The sequence below is a fragment of the Corvus cornix genome, chromosome 5, assembly GCF_000738735.6.
Source record: "Corvus cornix cornix isolate S_Up_H32 chromosome 5, ASM73873v5, whole genome shotgun sequence".
In the NCBI taxonomy this organism is placed as follows: Eukaryota; Metazoa; Chordata; class Aves; order Passeriformes; family Corvidae; genus Corvus; species Corvus cornix.
Window position 1 is genome coordinate 23714707 of NC_046335.1, and position 14176 is coordinate 23728882.

General features: G+C 40.7%; 2 protein-coding genes across 8 annotated transcripts in view; one reads left to right on the forward strand and one right to left on the reverse strand.

The window, feature by feature from the left end:
- On the forward strand, positions 1 to 9932 carry FAM161B (FAM161 centrosomal protein B). Of its 5 annotated transcripts, XM_039552413.1 has the most exons (9): positions 1 to 27; positions 121 to 353; positions 1536 to 2095; positions 4280 to 4617; positions 5012 to 5139; positions 5433 to 5600; positions 6095 to 6194; positions 7556 to 7686; positions 7816 to 9932. In XM_039552413.1, exons 2-9 carry the CDS (start codon positions 205 to 207, stop codon positions 8000 to 8002), a joined length of 1761 nt encoding a protein of 586 aa, XP_039408347.1. In that variant the 5' UTR covers positions 1 to 27; positions 121 to 204; the 3' UTR covers positions 8003 to 9932. The 5 variants fall into 5 exon arrangements, 3 of the variants coding, with proteins under 3 accessions (XP_039408347.1, XP_010390951.2, XP_010390960.2); XR_002044734.2 differs by lacking the exon at positions 1 to 27 and having other exon boundaries at positions 35 to 353; positions 6095 to 6232; positions 7912 to 8002; XR_002044735.2 differs by lacking the exon at positions 1 to 27 and having other exon boundaries at positions 35 to 353; positions 6095 to 6232; positions 7816 to 7895.
- The window catches only part of ZNF410 (zinc finger protein 410), a 19532-nt gene continuing 14480 nt past the window's right edge, over positions 9125 to 14176 (reverse strand). For all 3 annotated transcript variants that reach the window (XM_010392638.3, XM_010392615.3, XM_010392631.3), the window contains exons 8-11: positions 12783 to 12872; positions 11595 to 11720; positions 10902 to 11039; positions 9125 to 9379 (exon numbers count right to left, since the gene is read on the reverse strand). In XM_010392638.3, the coding sequence (XP_010390940.2) occupies positions 9306 to 9379; positions 10902 to 11039; positions 11595 to 11720; positions 12783 to 12872 (428 nt within the window). In that variant the 3' untranslated portion in view covers positions 9125 to 9305. The remainder of the gene's footprint in view (positions 9380 to 10901; positions 11040 to 11594; positions 11721 to 12782; positions 12873 to 14176) is intronic.

Genomic DNA, 14176 nt, shown 5'->3' on the forward strand with positions numbered 1-14176 from the left:
GCGGGCGGGTGACGCGGCGGCCCGCGGGTGAGGCGGGGGCCCGGCCGCGGCGCTCCCGGGCGGGCAGGTTGGGGTCGAACCCCGAAACGAGCACTTCCCGATTTATTTCATTTCTTCCAGCTGCCGCGACATCCCTTCAGGCTGTAACACGCCGACTCCTGAATTTCCCGCCGCCGGGCAAGGAGCTGGGAGCATCCTCTCGGGATGGGGGGCCGGCGGTCTCCGTTAGAACCGGGCGTACCGTGCCAGGCAAAGTTATGGGGTGACCTCGGGGTGTTCGAAGAAGATGAGGAGCTGGAGGGTTTCAGAAGGGAGGCGGAAGTTCTGCGTGAGAAGCTGAGGGAGGCTCTCAGGTAGGATGATACCTGGTAAGGATAGCAGGATGGGGTGCAGGATTCCTTCTCCTTCTGGCCAGGGAGGAGGCGGAACATGAAGTCCCAAAATGCACGTGTTTAGTGCCAAAACACTGGCCACAAGTGTAGTCACAGCAGGGAGGAAGGGGTCAATAGGTGCCCACATAAGCAGCATTCATATAAAACATGAACAGCACAAATCCCCGTCTCACTCATCAGCTAATCACGCTTAACATGTGCCAGCAGATCACACACATTTCTATCCAGCATCCAGTCTTCAGAGCTATGGTCTTTCCAAGGTCGAGCTCCCAGATGTCTTTCCTTGTGGTTAGTCTAGTTTGACATTCACTAGCACGTCATACACGCATGCTCTCACAAAGGAAATAGTTTATGAAGAAGAAGAGGCTGCAGCAATCATCAGTAAGTGTACTGACCAGGAGTCTGTTCACACATGATCCGCACCTTCTGTTTCCCCGCTTTTTTTTTCCCTTTCCTGTTCTTGGTCCACTCTGGTTCACCTTGATCCTTCCTTTTGCCTGCATTTATTCCTTCCCATAAATCTCCTAAGTTGCACTCACTTTCACAATTACCCTCAGACATCCTATGAGAAGTTCGCTATTTTAATGAGACCCAGTAGAGCCTCAGGTGGGTTTTTTTCTTATTATCAATAATATGGTCGTCTTCTCAGGTACAAAGTTTCCAGCTGAACCTCTCAAGCATCACACTAAAGCAGCTTCTTGTAATGACATTCCCATCAGCATCCCGGGAATGCTAGTGTTTGATACTGTTTGTTAGGATTTGTGCATCTGTGTGCCTAACTGATTGCCTCTCCTGCGTTTGTCTGTTATGTTGAGTAGCTATTAGCAAGATAACCTTAAAGTTGGAACTTTTTGGTTTGCTTGTGGCCTTTTTGGCAATAGAGTGCTAGCAGCATAATAAATTGCATGACAAAGCTAAGTAGGCCTAACTTCCATTTTATACATGGAAAACAAAACAAGCACAGCTGTGCTCACAAACTTTGGTAGCAAAGCAAAATATGAAGCCTGAGAATGACAAACCCTAGGCCTGTCTTTTAACAACCAGCTCAGGCTATGGTGTCTTTCTCTAATAGTGTCTCCCTTCTTTTAACTCTGTTTTTTAATAATTTCAACTTATTTCCCCTTCATAATGTCTTTGTCTCAGTCATACATCTGGTAACATAAGGCAGTCCAGTTCTTTGACCGACCTCACCTCGGACAGTACCTGGGATCAGCAAAAGCCTCACTTGCTTCCTAAATCCCGCTTGAGGCCAAAAAGCGCTTCATCTCCCTGGATTCCTTCCATCACCATCCCTCAGCCTTTCAAAATGACACTGCGGGAAGCTCGCAAAAAGTCCGAGTTGATGAAGTCATACATGTTTCTTGAACTAGACAAAGAGAGAGACAAAAGGCAAAGCCAGGATGAAGCTGAATGTCAGAAACAATTCCGGGCACAGCCTGTACCTGCCCATGTGTTTCTGCCCCTTTATCAGGAAATAATGGAGCAGAATGAGATTCGCAGGCAAGCAGCAACACAGAAAAGAAAGGAGCTGCTACTTTCAACACAGCGGCCCTTCAGTTTTCTGGAGAAGGAAGAGAAAAAGAAAGAAGCTATCAGACAAAAATTCCTGGCAGCAACCCCAAATGAGAGCTCCAAACAGAAGCAAGCCAGTAAAAAAGTTCCTAAATCTACTTATGACTCACTTCTTGGAGATAAACTCAAAGGTAACATGCCAGGGCTCTTTCTGTAAAAGCACCTCCCTGCCTGTCCCCCTGCTGTCTCCTCCATGCTGGGAGGTAAGATCATGGCCTATAGGGCATCACTTGGAGCATAAGGCCAGTGTCATTACATCCCCTGGTGTTGTTGAGTCTCCTGTGTGTCTCTCGTCCTTACATTTTGTATAGATACCCTTGCAGTAGAGTGCCCTAAGTTTAGTAGTCCTGTATCAGTGTCAGCAGCAGCAGTTCTGTTCTACTCCCCAGAAAACATGGGCACATTGAGCTCTTCAGACAGATTTCCATACCTGTTTTGCTGCAGGTCATGACAGTTTGGGAATCTTTCCCTGCACTGGATTCCATACCTTTGGTTACACTAAAGGGACTGAGATGGTTTGTGGCACAAACACGAAGACAGATGTAGTGCCATAGGTCTCCAAGGTCCATGCAGTATCTTAGATCTGACAGTTTTACTCCTACCCAAGTGATCCATTCTGCACAGAACCCTTAGGAGAGGAGAACAATATCTCCTGAGCCCACATCAGGCAATTAGTTTGGTTCTAAGTGATAGTGTAGTAGTCGTCTCTCCTGCCATTCTCTGATGTTTCCAGTTGCCTTCTCACTTGCACTGGCTTAAGTGCTACAACAGGGGAAGTATGTGCCAGGACCATTCTAGTCAGAAGGAGAGCCAAGGAAATGTTACTGATGCTTGCTTGCTTTCAGATAGTTTAAGCCACCACAGTTGAAACTTTGAAGTAAGCAATACAGACTTCATACTTGAATGTGGGAACTAAGCCAGTGGTTAATGATTCTCATGGCTTTTCTCATCCTTTTCTCTTTTTTTACTGTTTCCCAGTGATTTCTTCTTGAGGATACACCAGTTCAGTTTTCATCAGAAAACATTCTGTTGGGGTGTACTAACCTAAATAGATTAGAAAGGTAAAAGGCGGCAAAGGACAAACCATTGTTCCATTTCTATCTGGTATATGAGAAGGGAGGAGAAATGAACATTTCGTACTTCAGTCAATGAATACCTATAGATGCAAAACCATCTTATTTTGCAAACAGCAGTATTGAATTTTTTTTCCTAAAAGCAAAAAAACAACCCCCAGCCCACTGTCTGCATTTTCACAAATATTTAGTCCTGCACAGGGAAGGACTTCACTTTGATGCTATAATCTGAAACATAGTCTTCCTATGGAAAGTTTGTCATGAAAGTCACAAAACGTGATCCATCCATCAGATGTTCCTTACTTAAAAGGTTTTCCAATATAGACAATTACTGCTGGAGATTACATAGAAAAGCCATCATCTGTTACAAGTATAGTTGAACAACTTGTTTGTACCACACAGTCAACATAATGACTGTAAGTCCCATATAAAAAGTAGAACCTTGATTAACACTTCTGCAAGACAAAGGGCACAAGTTACCTGGTACCCCTCAGAATAGAAGAAGACCTGTCCAGTTATTGCTCCAATAAGTAAAAGAGATATCTAAAAATTAATGCCTAAGAAAGAGACCCTACCATGGTTTTAGTGGTATTGATGCCTTTTCCCGGTCTTAAAATCAAGAGTCATACACGGTTAGAAGGGGAAAAGGGATTTTACCTTGGTATTTATTTTAAGGATCCTTAGGTGCACATGTCCAGGTCATATGCATTGAGATGCACCCCGCCGAGTGTGCCCCCAAAGATCGGGTATAACATTATAGGTTTTACTAATTAGCATATCTATCAAAGATTCCCCAATGAGAGGCTCAAGTGAGCCCCCCCTCCCCAAGGAACCTTCCCCTGGATGGTTCTATCTTGGTTTACAGAATGTGTTCTGGAGAGGACCTTGGGGTCTGGGGCACAGTGATCCCTAGCTACAAAGCTTCTAAAATGTTTAGTCTCTTAGCTTGACAAACAAGTCCAAGAATGTAGGCAAAAAGCACCAGGAATACAGAAGTTGTAAAAAGGTATAACGGGTATAAAAGGCAAAAAATCTTCATGGCATCAGTATCTTTGAATTATTTTTCCCTGGGAGGCAGAGGAGAGAGGGGCTGAAAAGGGGGGGAAGGAGAACACAGGATGTTTGGTCTTTCCTGTATGTGTAGCTGCCATCATAATGGAAAGTGTAGACTTGGGCAGTGGCAGTTTCACAGCCTTTTTTGTCAGTCATAATCTTCTCATTGCTTTCCTTTTGATCCTTTAGAAGCTGAACTCTACAGGGAAATCCGTATTCAAATGAGAGCAAATGATTTGCTCAAGAGCTCCATAGCTCCTATAGATACCAGCAACTGTCGGAGAGAGCCTCAGTCCCGAACTGCCACCAGAACTAAGCAGGAAAGACTTGGCTTCTTACAGGACAAAAGTTTCAGCTTCAAGCCAAAGATTAATCCAACAATACCAGATTTTGAAGAACTTTACTGGGCATTTCAGAGGAAAACAGTAAGGAGACAAGAAATCAAAGAGCCAACTCGTAATAAGCCATTCAAGCTAAGAACCTCCAATCTCCATGCCAGGCAGAGGCAGGCTAATGAAAAGACAAAGGTGAGATACCTGGATATTTCTGTGGTACTGCTTTCTCCTGTCAAGATACCAACTTCTTAAGTTTATAGCATTTAATTATGAATGCTTAACATCCTGTGACCTCTGCCTTGTATTGAGAGTACTGCAAAAGTCTAGGCAAAACAAGAGAACAAAATTCTACACAAAGAGATGAGCTATGACAGCTAAGGCTCAGACACCCTTTCATAGCTCTAATCATGTCTCCTTCCCCTTGTCCCTCAGCCCATCCACATGTAAATCTCTGCTGATGGAAGAGAGAAGAATGAGTGCATTCTCATACCCCATCTGTTCTCTTTGGTAGGCAAATAACAGAGGAGATTCTGTACTAGCAGCTGTCTGTGAACACACACACTGAATGAAGTTTGATTTTTTTCAGGATTCTCAGAAGCTTTCCAAGGTTTCAGTGCAAAAAAGTCAGTCTCTGCCTGGACTTTCCTCTCTCTCTTCCAACACCCTTCCTGTGCATATTACAGATGCAACTAGAAAGAGGGAATCAGCTATCAGGTAGGTAGAAAAGTTTGTCTACAAGACCATACAACTACTGACCAAAATGGAGGAAAAAACATCAGTGTTTTTGCTCATCACATCAACTACATCAACAACACATTTCCTAAATGTTTCTCTGTCTTCTTTCTTTGCTAAGTCTTCCTCTGTCTCCCAGTTGCTTTGGGAACTGCACACTTGTATGGCTGAAATTTTGCTTTTTCTCCTTAGAGGACTACAAAAGTGAAATTCCCAGCTAGCATGTGGTCTGGCATTCCACAGTGGGCTTATCAGTAACTTTTTTTTCTATATAGATATGCCCAAGATAACAAAAAGGAAGGGGACAAAGAAGGAATTTATTGGCTGGAGAAACAGAAAATGAAATGTCAGGCTATGCAAAAGTCTGTGAACAGCCGAGCAAAAGCACTGGATCCTCATAAAAGTTTGGAGGAAACACAAAAGGAGAAGTCAAAACAGAATCGGTCAGTATCCTACTCTGCACAGAAATAACTGTTTGCTCCACTAACTGAGGATCATCAGATAACTCTTTAGGACAAAATGGGTGTAAAAACATTCCTAGTCTAACCTTTTTTGGCTGTTATATCCATTCTACATTCATTTGGATTTCTTGAGAATTCCACGCTACTCCTTCCATACAGAGCCATTTCCTTTAGATTAACATTTGTAGAAACTAATTTGTACAAACCAGTCAACTGTAAGGTGTAACTTGGTAAAGAGCACATAAGAGACAAGGTTTTCTAAAAATGTGAACACTGTTTCCTTGCTTACAGTCTAGTAGAAGAGCTTTGCTAATAGGTCCATAACTTGTCAGTAATTGAGGTTTTTCTCCCAGCATTCAGAATCAAGAGAATTACCAAAGTGATTTAAAGAATGAAATAGTCACTGAGAATTCATCATTCCTGATCAACTATAGTCAGAGGGAACCTATAGTAGACAGGCAATTTTTCCATTTCAGGCAAAATATGCAAGACAGAACAAAAGAATACAGAAAGGAGCTGGAAGAAATGCAGCTGCGAGTCAAGAACAGACCATACCTCTTTGAACAGGTCACCAAGGTAACTGATCGAAGTCCCAGAGTGTTTCTGGGCAATAGGTAAATTGTCTTTCATTTAAGACAGCCATTAAGAAATCTAGTCTCAAATTAATTTGTGGGTATGAAGGTACAAATGGTTGCATAGTCTCTGGACTGCACTCAAAATAACACATGGAAAAGCCACCAAAGTATAACTTAAATTCCTTCCTACCACTTGAAAAAAACATTCAGGCTTATTTCTAGGGACTTGCCCATTCCTAGTATGTACTGCAATCACAGTATATGGTCTGATCAAAATCAAGGCCTTATCACACCAGAAATTAAATAAATACCTATTCTGCACCTGAATACCATAGACTAGAGTCTAGAGATGCAAAACTTTTTTCTTAAAACCCTCTCCAGTTAAACACCTTTTCTTTGTACCTCTACTGCTGTGGAAGAACATTAATGATGGTTACATCATTTTTATCACGTGCATTCAGCACATCTCATCCATCACGCAGTACCAGCTACAAATCTGTATTGCACCTGAGCTGTAGATACAATCTGTACTGTATCATTTTCCCTGGGTTTTCTCTTTCAGTTCGCTGTCCTTGCAGGAATTACAGCTGGTTAGAGACATAGTGACAATACATTGACAATATGCTGATTTAAAATTTCTCAACAGCAAGTAGCCTCCTCGGTCAGGCTGTCTGTTCTGATAATGGAGGCAGAGAACACACGTGTGATAAATATTGGTAACATTTCTCTGTATCAGATTGGTAAGAATTATCAATTGTGTTCACTCATGTTGATACTAGGTTTCTATCCTTCCATGTAGAACTCCTTAGTCTTTATGAACTGGCCAGTCCTTCTGGAAAACCCTCATCTCAGACTACATAGATTTGCAAGGTTCATTTGGAAGCAGTGAGGATATAGGACCCAAGATGCTTGTTTTTTAATTGAGCTGATATGAAGCTATTTCACAGGCACTCTCCATTTATTAACTCCACTGTTGTTAGTTCTTACCAATTACGAGCAAACATGCTTCCAGGATTTCCTACAACTCTTTTTTTGCACATGTGTTTGATTTGAGTGTCAGAGTTAGGACTCAGACACAAGTATACTAGTCTGGTAAGACTGGAATGTGGTAGAAGGAAGAGAACAGAAGAAGGAAGAGAAAAGAGAACTGAAGCAGGAAAGGGTGACCTCTGGCTTTGAGAGATGTTAGACATTGTCCTAGTATTCAGTTTTGATACTGCAGGGATTACAAAAATTTTGGACAGGAGGTTTTGTTGTTATCTTGTCCCCATTAGGACTGTCAGATATGCACTTTAAAACAAGTTGACTGTTACAAGGAATCCCCAGCTCTATGTATTTACTGTTTAAGTTTTGATTTCACAGCATGATGCTCGTCGAGGAGCAGAGCGTCGCTACAGACGCACCCTCCAGCAGGTTGGCCTAAGCGAAGAATTTGTAAAGAAAAAAGGGAAAGATGCCACTGACCTGCTGCAAGAAGAATCTGGTGTTCACAGGTAATAAAAACAATGCAGCACAGCTCTTTTGTCTGTCACTAAAAATACTTTCCTTGTTCATGAATGCATTCCAGTTTCTATAATCTAATGTAGGAAAAATTAAATTAACTTCACTGGTCTTATTTAAAGCATTGTGGCTTCTCTCTCTGAATTCCTATGGCTGCACCCTATTTCATATGCACGGGGCAAACCATTTCTGGTATTAGACAATCACTGTTTCTGCAGACTGCCTGAGGCTCGGGGCGAAAAGGACGACTGTATGGAACAGGAAGGAGTACCTCAGGAGGAACAGAGTGGAAAGGAAGTGGCAACATAAAAGCTCACAGAAGAATCCATCAATTCTTTTTGAATCTTGACCTTTTTTTGTTCAAGATTCTCCAGGTTAAGCCTCAGGAACTTAATAGTTTTAAGCTGACACCTAAGAAGTGCTGTGGGGTGAGATGGGAGAATTTAGTAAAGCAGCTGTTGTTTAGAGCATGTCTTGTTCAGCCCAGCAAACCCTGCAGCCTCCCTTAGTCTTCGAAACTGTCCCTTGCGTGAGCTGTTTCCCTTTAATGAGCAACAAGACAAGTTAAAGAGGTTGAAGCACTATCTTTGGATAAAAGCAGATATGAAAGATTGAAGAGGTGCATTCTCTAGTATCAGCTCCTTGCATTCATGCCACAGAAGCACACAGGAAAGGGAGAACGCCTTCCACTGTCCTAAACCTTTTTTAGACACACATCTAGTAGAATGCTTTCAAACAAGATGTTTCTACAAAAACAATATCAGGATTTGACCTACCTTGGGAGAAGACTCAAAGGGAAGTAAGTCTTTCTCTGGTGTTTTCATTCACTCGCTACCAGCTTTGCTCCTTCCTCCCACTGGTAAGAAGCAATAGTCTTCCTATATTAAAAATCTCCTGTGTTTCGTGATTTGAAAGTGTTTCAACATCTTACCAATTGAGCTCATTAATTTGGCCCAAAAACAACCAAAGTTATGAAGAAGGTTGTAATTAAACAGTGCATCACTTCAAATTATTGTTGTCCTAATTGTATGATTACTGTGATATCAAAGATGGATTTTGGAGGAAAAAAAGATTGTGTATTACCTGCCAGCATGTCATACTCAAATGCCCAGTGCATCTTGAATGGTGTATTTCACACTTTAGTGATCTCCCTTTAGCTGACACTAACAGCCATTTCAAAAACAAAAATCCTTGCCACCTGGAATGTTTTCTGAGAATTTTGCACTTTGACATTAAAATATTTTAAAATGGATACCATGTTTCTGTATTGCTCAATTTTTCTTATCTATCTTCTTTTCCTCACTTACTTAAATAGAATCTGTGTCTCTTTTTGTCACCTCAATCCTTTTTTCCTTACACTGTAACAACACAGCCTTATCATCAAAATCAGAAATACAGTATCTGGAAGAGCTACCACATTAGACAAAGATATAAAACTGAAATAATCACATTTTTAATCATAACAAAGTATTAAATCCAAGAATTTGTGGCCCAGAGGTTTCACACTGCTACGTTACAGGCTGAATGCACTGGACTGCAGCAGTCCTCGTTTGCGACTCAGTTTCCGCACTGAGAGCGGGCGTAAGCACCTCGGAGGGTTCCAGGAAGCCTCTTACCAGTGTAGCAGTTCCTGCATAGGTTTAATTGCATAGGACATACAGAGGCTGTTCTTTCTCTGGGTACCCCCTGGAAAAGAGCAGTGATATAACCATATTGTCACCATGCCTTGCCCAAGAGGAAAGAAAGAAGATTACTTCCATGCTCAAAGTCTGTGGTTTAAAGCCTCTTTGTATGGATATATTTGGAGCAGTGGGACTGAAATTTTAATACATACATTTTAAGGCGTATTTACTAAAACTGGTTGCTAATTTCCATAATAATAGTTAATGGTGCTGAAAAAAGACATTTCCAAGTATGTGAAGTGTAAGGGGAAACCCTAAGAAAGGAGGAACAAAAGTTTTGACTTTAAATTATTATGCCATATTCTTTTAACAAATACTAAGGTGACATGCATGAATATAATAACAAATAAATTAAAGTCTTCATATTGGTCCCTAAACAGAAATTGCTGAAATGTGATGAAAGTAAAAGCATCAAACTAAGTAACTGAAACTCACATCTCTCTTGCTAAACAAAGTTTTGTTCTGAAAGGAAGATTACATTTCTGTAATCCTAAAAGAGATCTGTAATCTCTTAATATGTCTCAAAAGTGGTATGGAAATAAAGAGTTTCAACTGTGGTTCTGGATTTTTGCATTTTATGAAAATATTTGGTTATATTCAGTTACAGGATCTACAGGCTGTTCAGCTAACCTACAAAAATACTGTAGGAAAGAAGACACCTCACTGGAGCATCTCCCATGAATTGCCAAGGTGGCAGCCAAACTGCATCAGACTTTGATTCCTAGGTACCTGGTGGAGCTTCTGCAGAAACCTCCAGGTTACAATACCTGTACCAGCAGCAGCACTACCTTTGCATTCAGCTAGGGAGCAATATAAACTCTAGGCATTCTCTTTGCATAGAGGCTATCACAGACACGTGGTACCTTAGCAAAACTCTGCATTCTCAGTAATGCCAGTTCTGAAGAAAGCCTTTAAGTTAACAAAAAATTCAAAACACCATGTGGTAGACTCATTTAAAGAGTTTGATATACCAAACAAATTTTGGAGAAAAATGACTGGGAAAAGCAGGAACAGAACACAGCAAATATAACCAAATGATATCAAGTAGTACATTTATTTCATATAGTAAGTCAGCTTCTGACAGTGAGATGTATTAGAATATAGTCTCTGAAGGTAAAGGGTGGAAGGAAGGCCTGTTGCTCAAGATACTGAATATTTGAACAGTGCCTAGCACAATGAGGTCCTGGTCCTTAGCTGGGGCTCCTAGGTGCTCCAGCAAAACAAACACTTTTAGGCTTTAGGAGATGGACTGCATAAGCAGTTTTGAAATGGCGTTCCACAACATGGGCTAAGTGACACCTAAGCAGCAGACTTCACCTTTTAAGCTCTGCAAGAGAGAAACTTGGTCCAGCAGATCTTCTCCAACTCCAGTTTTAGGATTCATCCACTATCTACCCACCCCTCTGTGCACAGTTAAAGCAATGTTCATTCATCCCACTGCAATATGGTGAGCTTCAAGGACGAATGATCAATCCCATCTCAGTCACCACATATAAGAGGGCGGAAAAAAGAGCAGCTGGTCTCACCCTCTTCTACTCCAATAATAGACTCAGTGTCTGGCAGGTGCAGAGACTCAACACCAAGGCTGGGCTGAGAGTTAATGGAGATGAGATTCTTACTATGCACTGTCGATTCTTCCAGCAAACTGCTGCCCATCAGTGACTCTATTGTGAAAAAAAAGGGTAAAAGAAAATTCTCATGATGCAATGACGCTGCAATATAAGATACAATCCCTGCCCCAAATCAAGTCATATTGACTTCTTCCCTAGACACCTACTTTATCTATTCCTACTCTTTGGGCATCCAGTGCTCTAATGGATGGAAAATATTTATATTTTGAACCTTACTATGGTAAGTTCTATTATGCAGGATTGGCTTTCTCTTTAAATAATTCACATTGTGTAAAAACCCAGGCTGCTTGCAACAAGAATACATAATCAAGGGGAAAAAAATCCACATAAAACCCCCCCAATTAGATTCATATTAATTTTGAAAGCAATAAACATATCTGCCCCTTGACTGCAATACAAGAATAGACCTTTGTCTTCTGTCCTAGAAAGGAGGAGGGTAACCAGTCCCCATCTCCAAGAGGAACAGACTTTTGTTTCTTACTGACTTGTGGTCTCATATTTTCAGGACAAACATATTTCCTTTTCTTTGACCATCCACTAATTTTTTCCTGCACTTTTCCCCCAGAGTGAGTGCGCTCCCTTCTTTACCTGGCTGTTCTCGCTCCCTGCTGCCAGCTGTTCCAATTCGGGAGTGGTGTTTCCTCATATGCACATTTCTGCTACCACTCTGGGAAAATGTCTTCCCACAAATTTGGCACTGATGGGGCTTCACTCCTTGGAGTCAAAGGGGGAAGAAATATCCCAAGAATTACTAAATCGGGAAAAAAGACCTCATCAACTAAGAAACTAACAACAGTTTTGAAATGGCTGTTAACACCACTGGTCCTAACTTATCTGTAGAAACCAAATGAGAAATATTTTCATCTCCTGGAGGGCCATAAGCTTCTAGAACAGAAGGGGTTTAGATATCGGTATTGGCAGTTGTTGGAAAACTCAAGTCTGAAGAGTAACAAAGTCTTCAAGTTGGATTGATGAGAGGGAACAAGTTATTTGAAATAATTTAGTCATTAATATGGAAATACTTGATGTCCCACACATAGAATAAAACGAGCAAGGAAGCTCTCTCCTGCCATCACACAATGAATTGCAGCATCTGGTTTACATTACTGAGGAGAGACTTGATGATGACTTCTCACTGTGGAAGGATTTCCATTTTACAGAGCAGTTTACCATTTTCAAAATACAAGCATGCTGTCCATACTTCTTGGCTCAATGGCATAAAAGCCAAGCTTGAAGAATTCAATCCCAAATGTTATTACCCAAATAAAATCTCCCATTCCCCAAACATACCATTTTCATTGTGCTGATGATATTTAAGATAAATCAATCAAAACAGAAGGCAGAACCTTTGAAAACACTTGTGAAATACATTTCGACCTAAACCTTTGTCCAATTACAAGTACATAGTAGGAAAAAAATAAAGGAAAACCCTACCTATGGCACAAACCCACTTGCAAGATTTCAGATTCAAATGGCTGTGGCTAATATACAGAGACGCTGGAGTCTCTCTTTTAAATAAGCAAATGGCAGCTATGAAAAAGATATTCAACCTCATGACATTTTAGAAACAATTTTTAAAATAATTTTTAAAATGTAATTTGAATTTAGAAATAGAAACAACCTAAAAGATTAAAGAGTACAGACTATGGACACCACAAAACACTATGACCATAAGTTCTGTAGAAACCAGGATTTTCCTTAAGGAAATCAAATTAAAGTGCTACAATAAAGGTCTCTTCTCAGACAGATCACAGAATGTCAGATGAATACCCTTACCTGAGTGGACAACCAAATGTTTCCGAAGACTGGAGTACTCAGCAAAGGAGCGACCACATCCCTGTGCCTGACACAGAAAGGGTTTTTCCCCTACAAGGGAAAAGTAAGTTCTTAGATTTTGGGATCACAACTTAATCTGATTGCCCAAGTCCCTGAGAACAGCTTGGACATCTCTACTCCATTCTCCCTTTCAGCCTTATGTGTATCAGAGTTCCATGGAAATTACACATCCTTCCTAAGCTTTCTAAGGCTTTTAGCAGCATTCTCTTCACTACAGGAAACAGTGGGATTATTTTTAAATATTCTTAGACTATCATTCACTGAAAATGAAGCAAGGGACCACTGTTTCTAGATAATATTCCAAGTATGTACATACTAACAGAGTAATATAAAAACACTTGATCTATGATGTATCTTCTATTTGCAGTTTTCAACAACCAGCTCTGTTCCACATACGCACAGGGTCCTGCTCCCTTTCTGCCTCTCAGTGCCAAAAATCCCATTAACTGTATTTCCCTTCCTATCAGATTCTATACTTTATTTCAGATCAGGCTGAACTTGCCAAAATCCTGTGAGAGAGGTCAGTCAATTATATTTATGTGTGGAGGAACTGTAATTTAAGGCTCAGATTGTACTCACGGACTGAAATCTGTATCACAGCTATTTTTGATTTATTTAAATTATGATAAACTGGGAGGTTACTACACTCAAGCAGTGTAATAAAATTAATCTGTTCTGAACACTCTCTTAAATAAAGCTAGACATAACTTTTGCCTACAACATCCCACTAAAGTACTCAATATACCATGTTTAACATAATGATTTCAAGTCCTTAACTGGACTCCTGTACAAGAGTAATAGCAAGACCACAGGAGGTTAAGCAAGCTATTTTAACTATTTTATTGTACAACACATACATAGTTCTTTCACAGTAAACCTATTTTTAAAGGTGTTTCTACTGTGACTTTGCCTTTAGAAGTCTTCTCCCTACAGCTCATTTATTAGCGTCTTATCTACAATAGCATTTGACAGCTGTGAGCAAAAAGGATCAACACAGCATGTTCCAGTTGGTGTTACAAAGCTGAAATATGTAGCAGAGTCTCAAACCCTGATTGTACTTTCTGGCTTGCTACAAATCTTTAAAATTTTGGAAAACTACCATTGACCTAAGTAACAGCCCACAGTTCCATCTGTAAGACACCCTACATCTATTTACACCTGCAGTTTCATAACACCTTTGGTCTGATCAAACTCTTAATTGCACATGATCCATTTGCAGCTTAGAAAGTTATTATTTACTCTTCCAGAAGCTACTACTCTGTTGGTTGCAGAATGCTCACTCTATCAGGGAGGACTGTGCATGTATCAGCTGGGCCTATTAACTTTATCTGCAC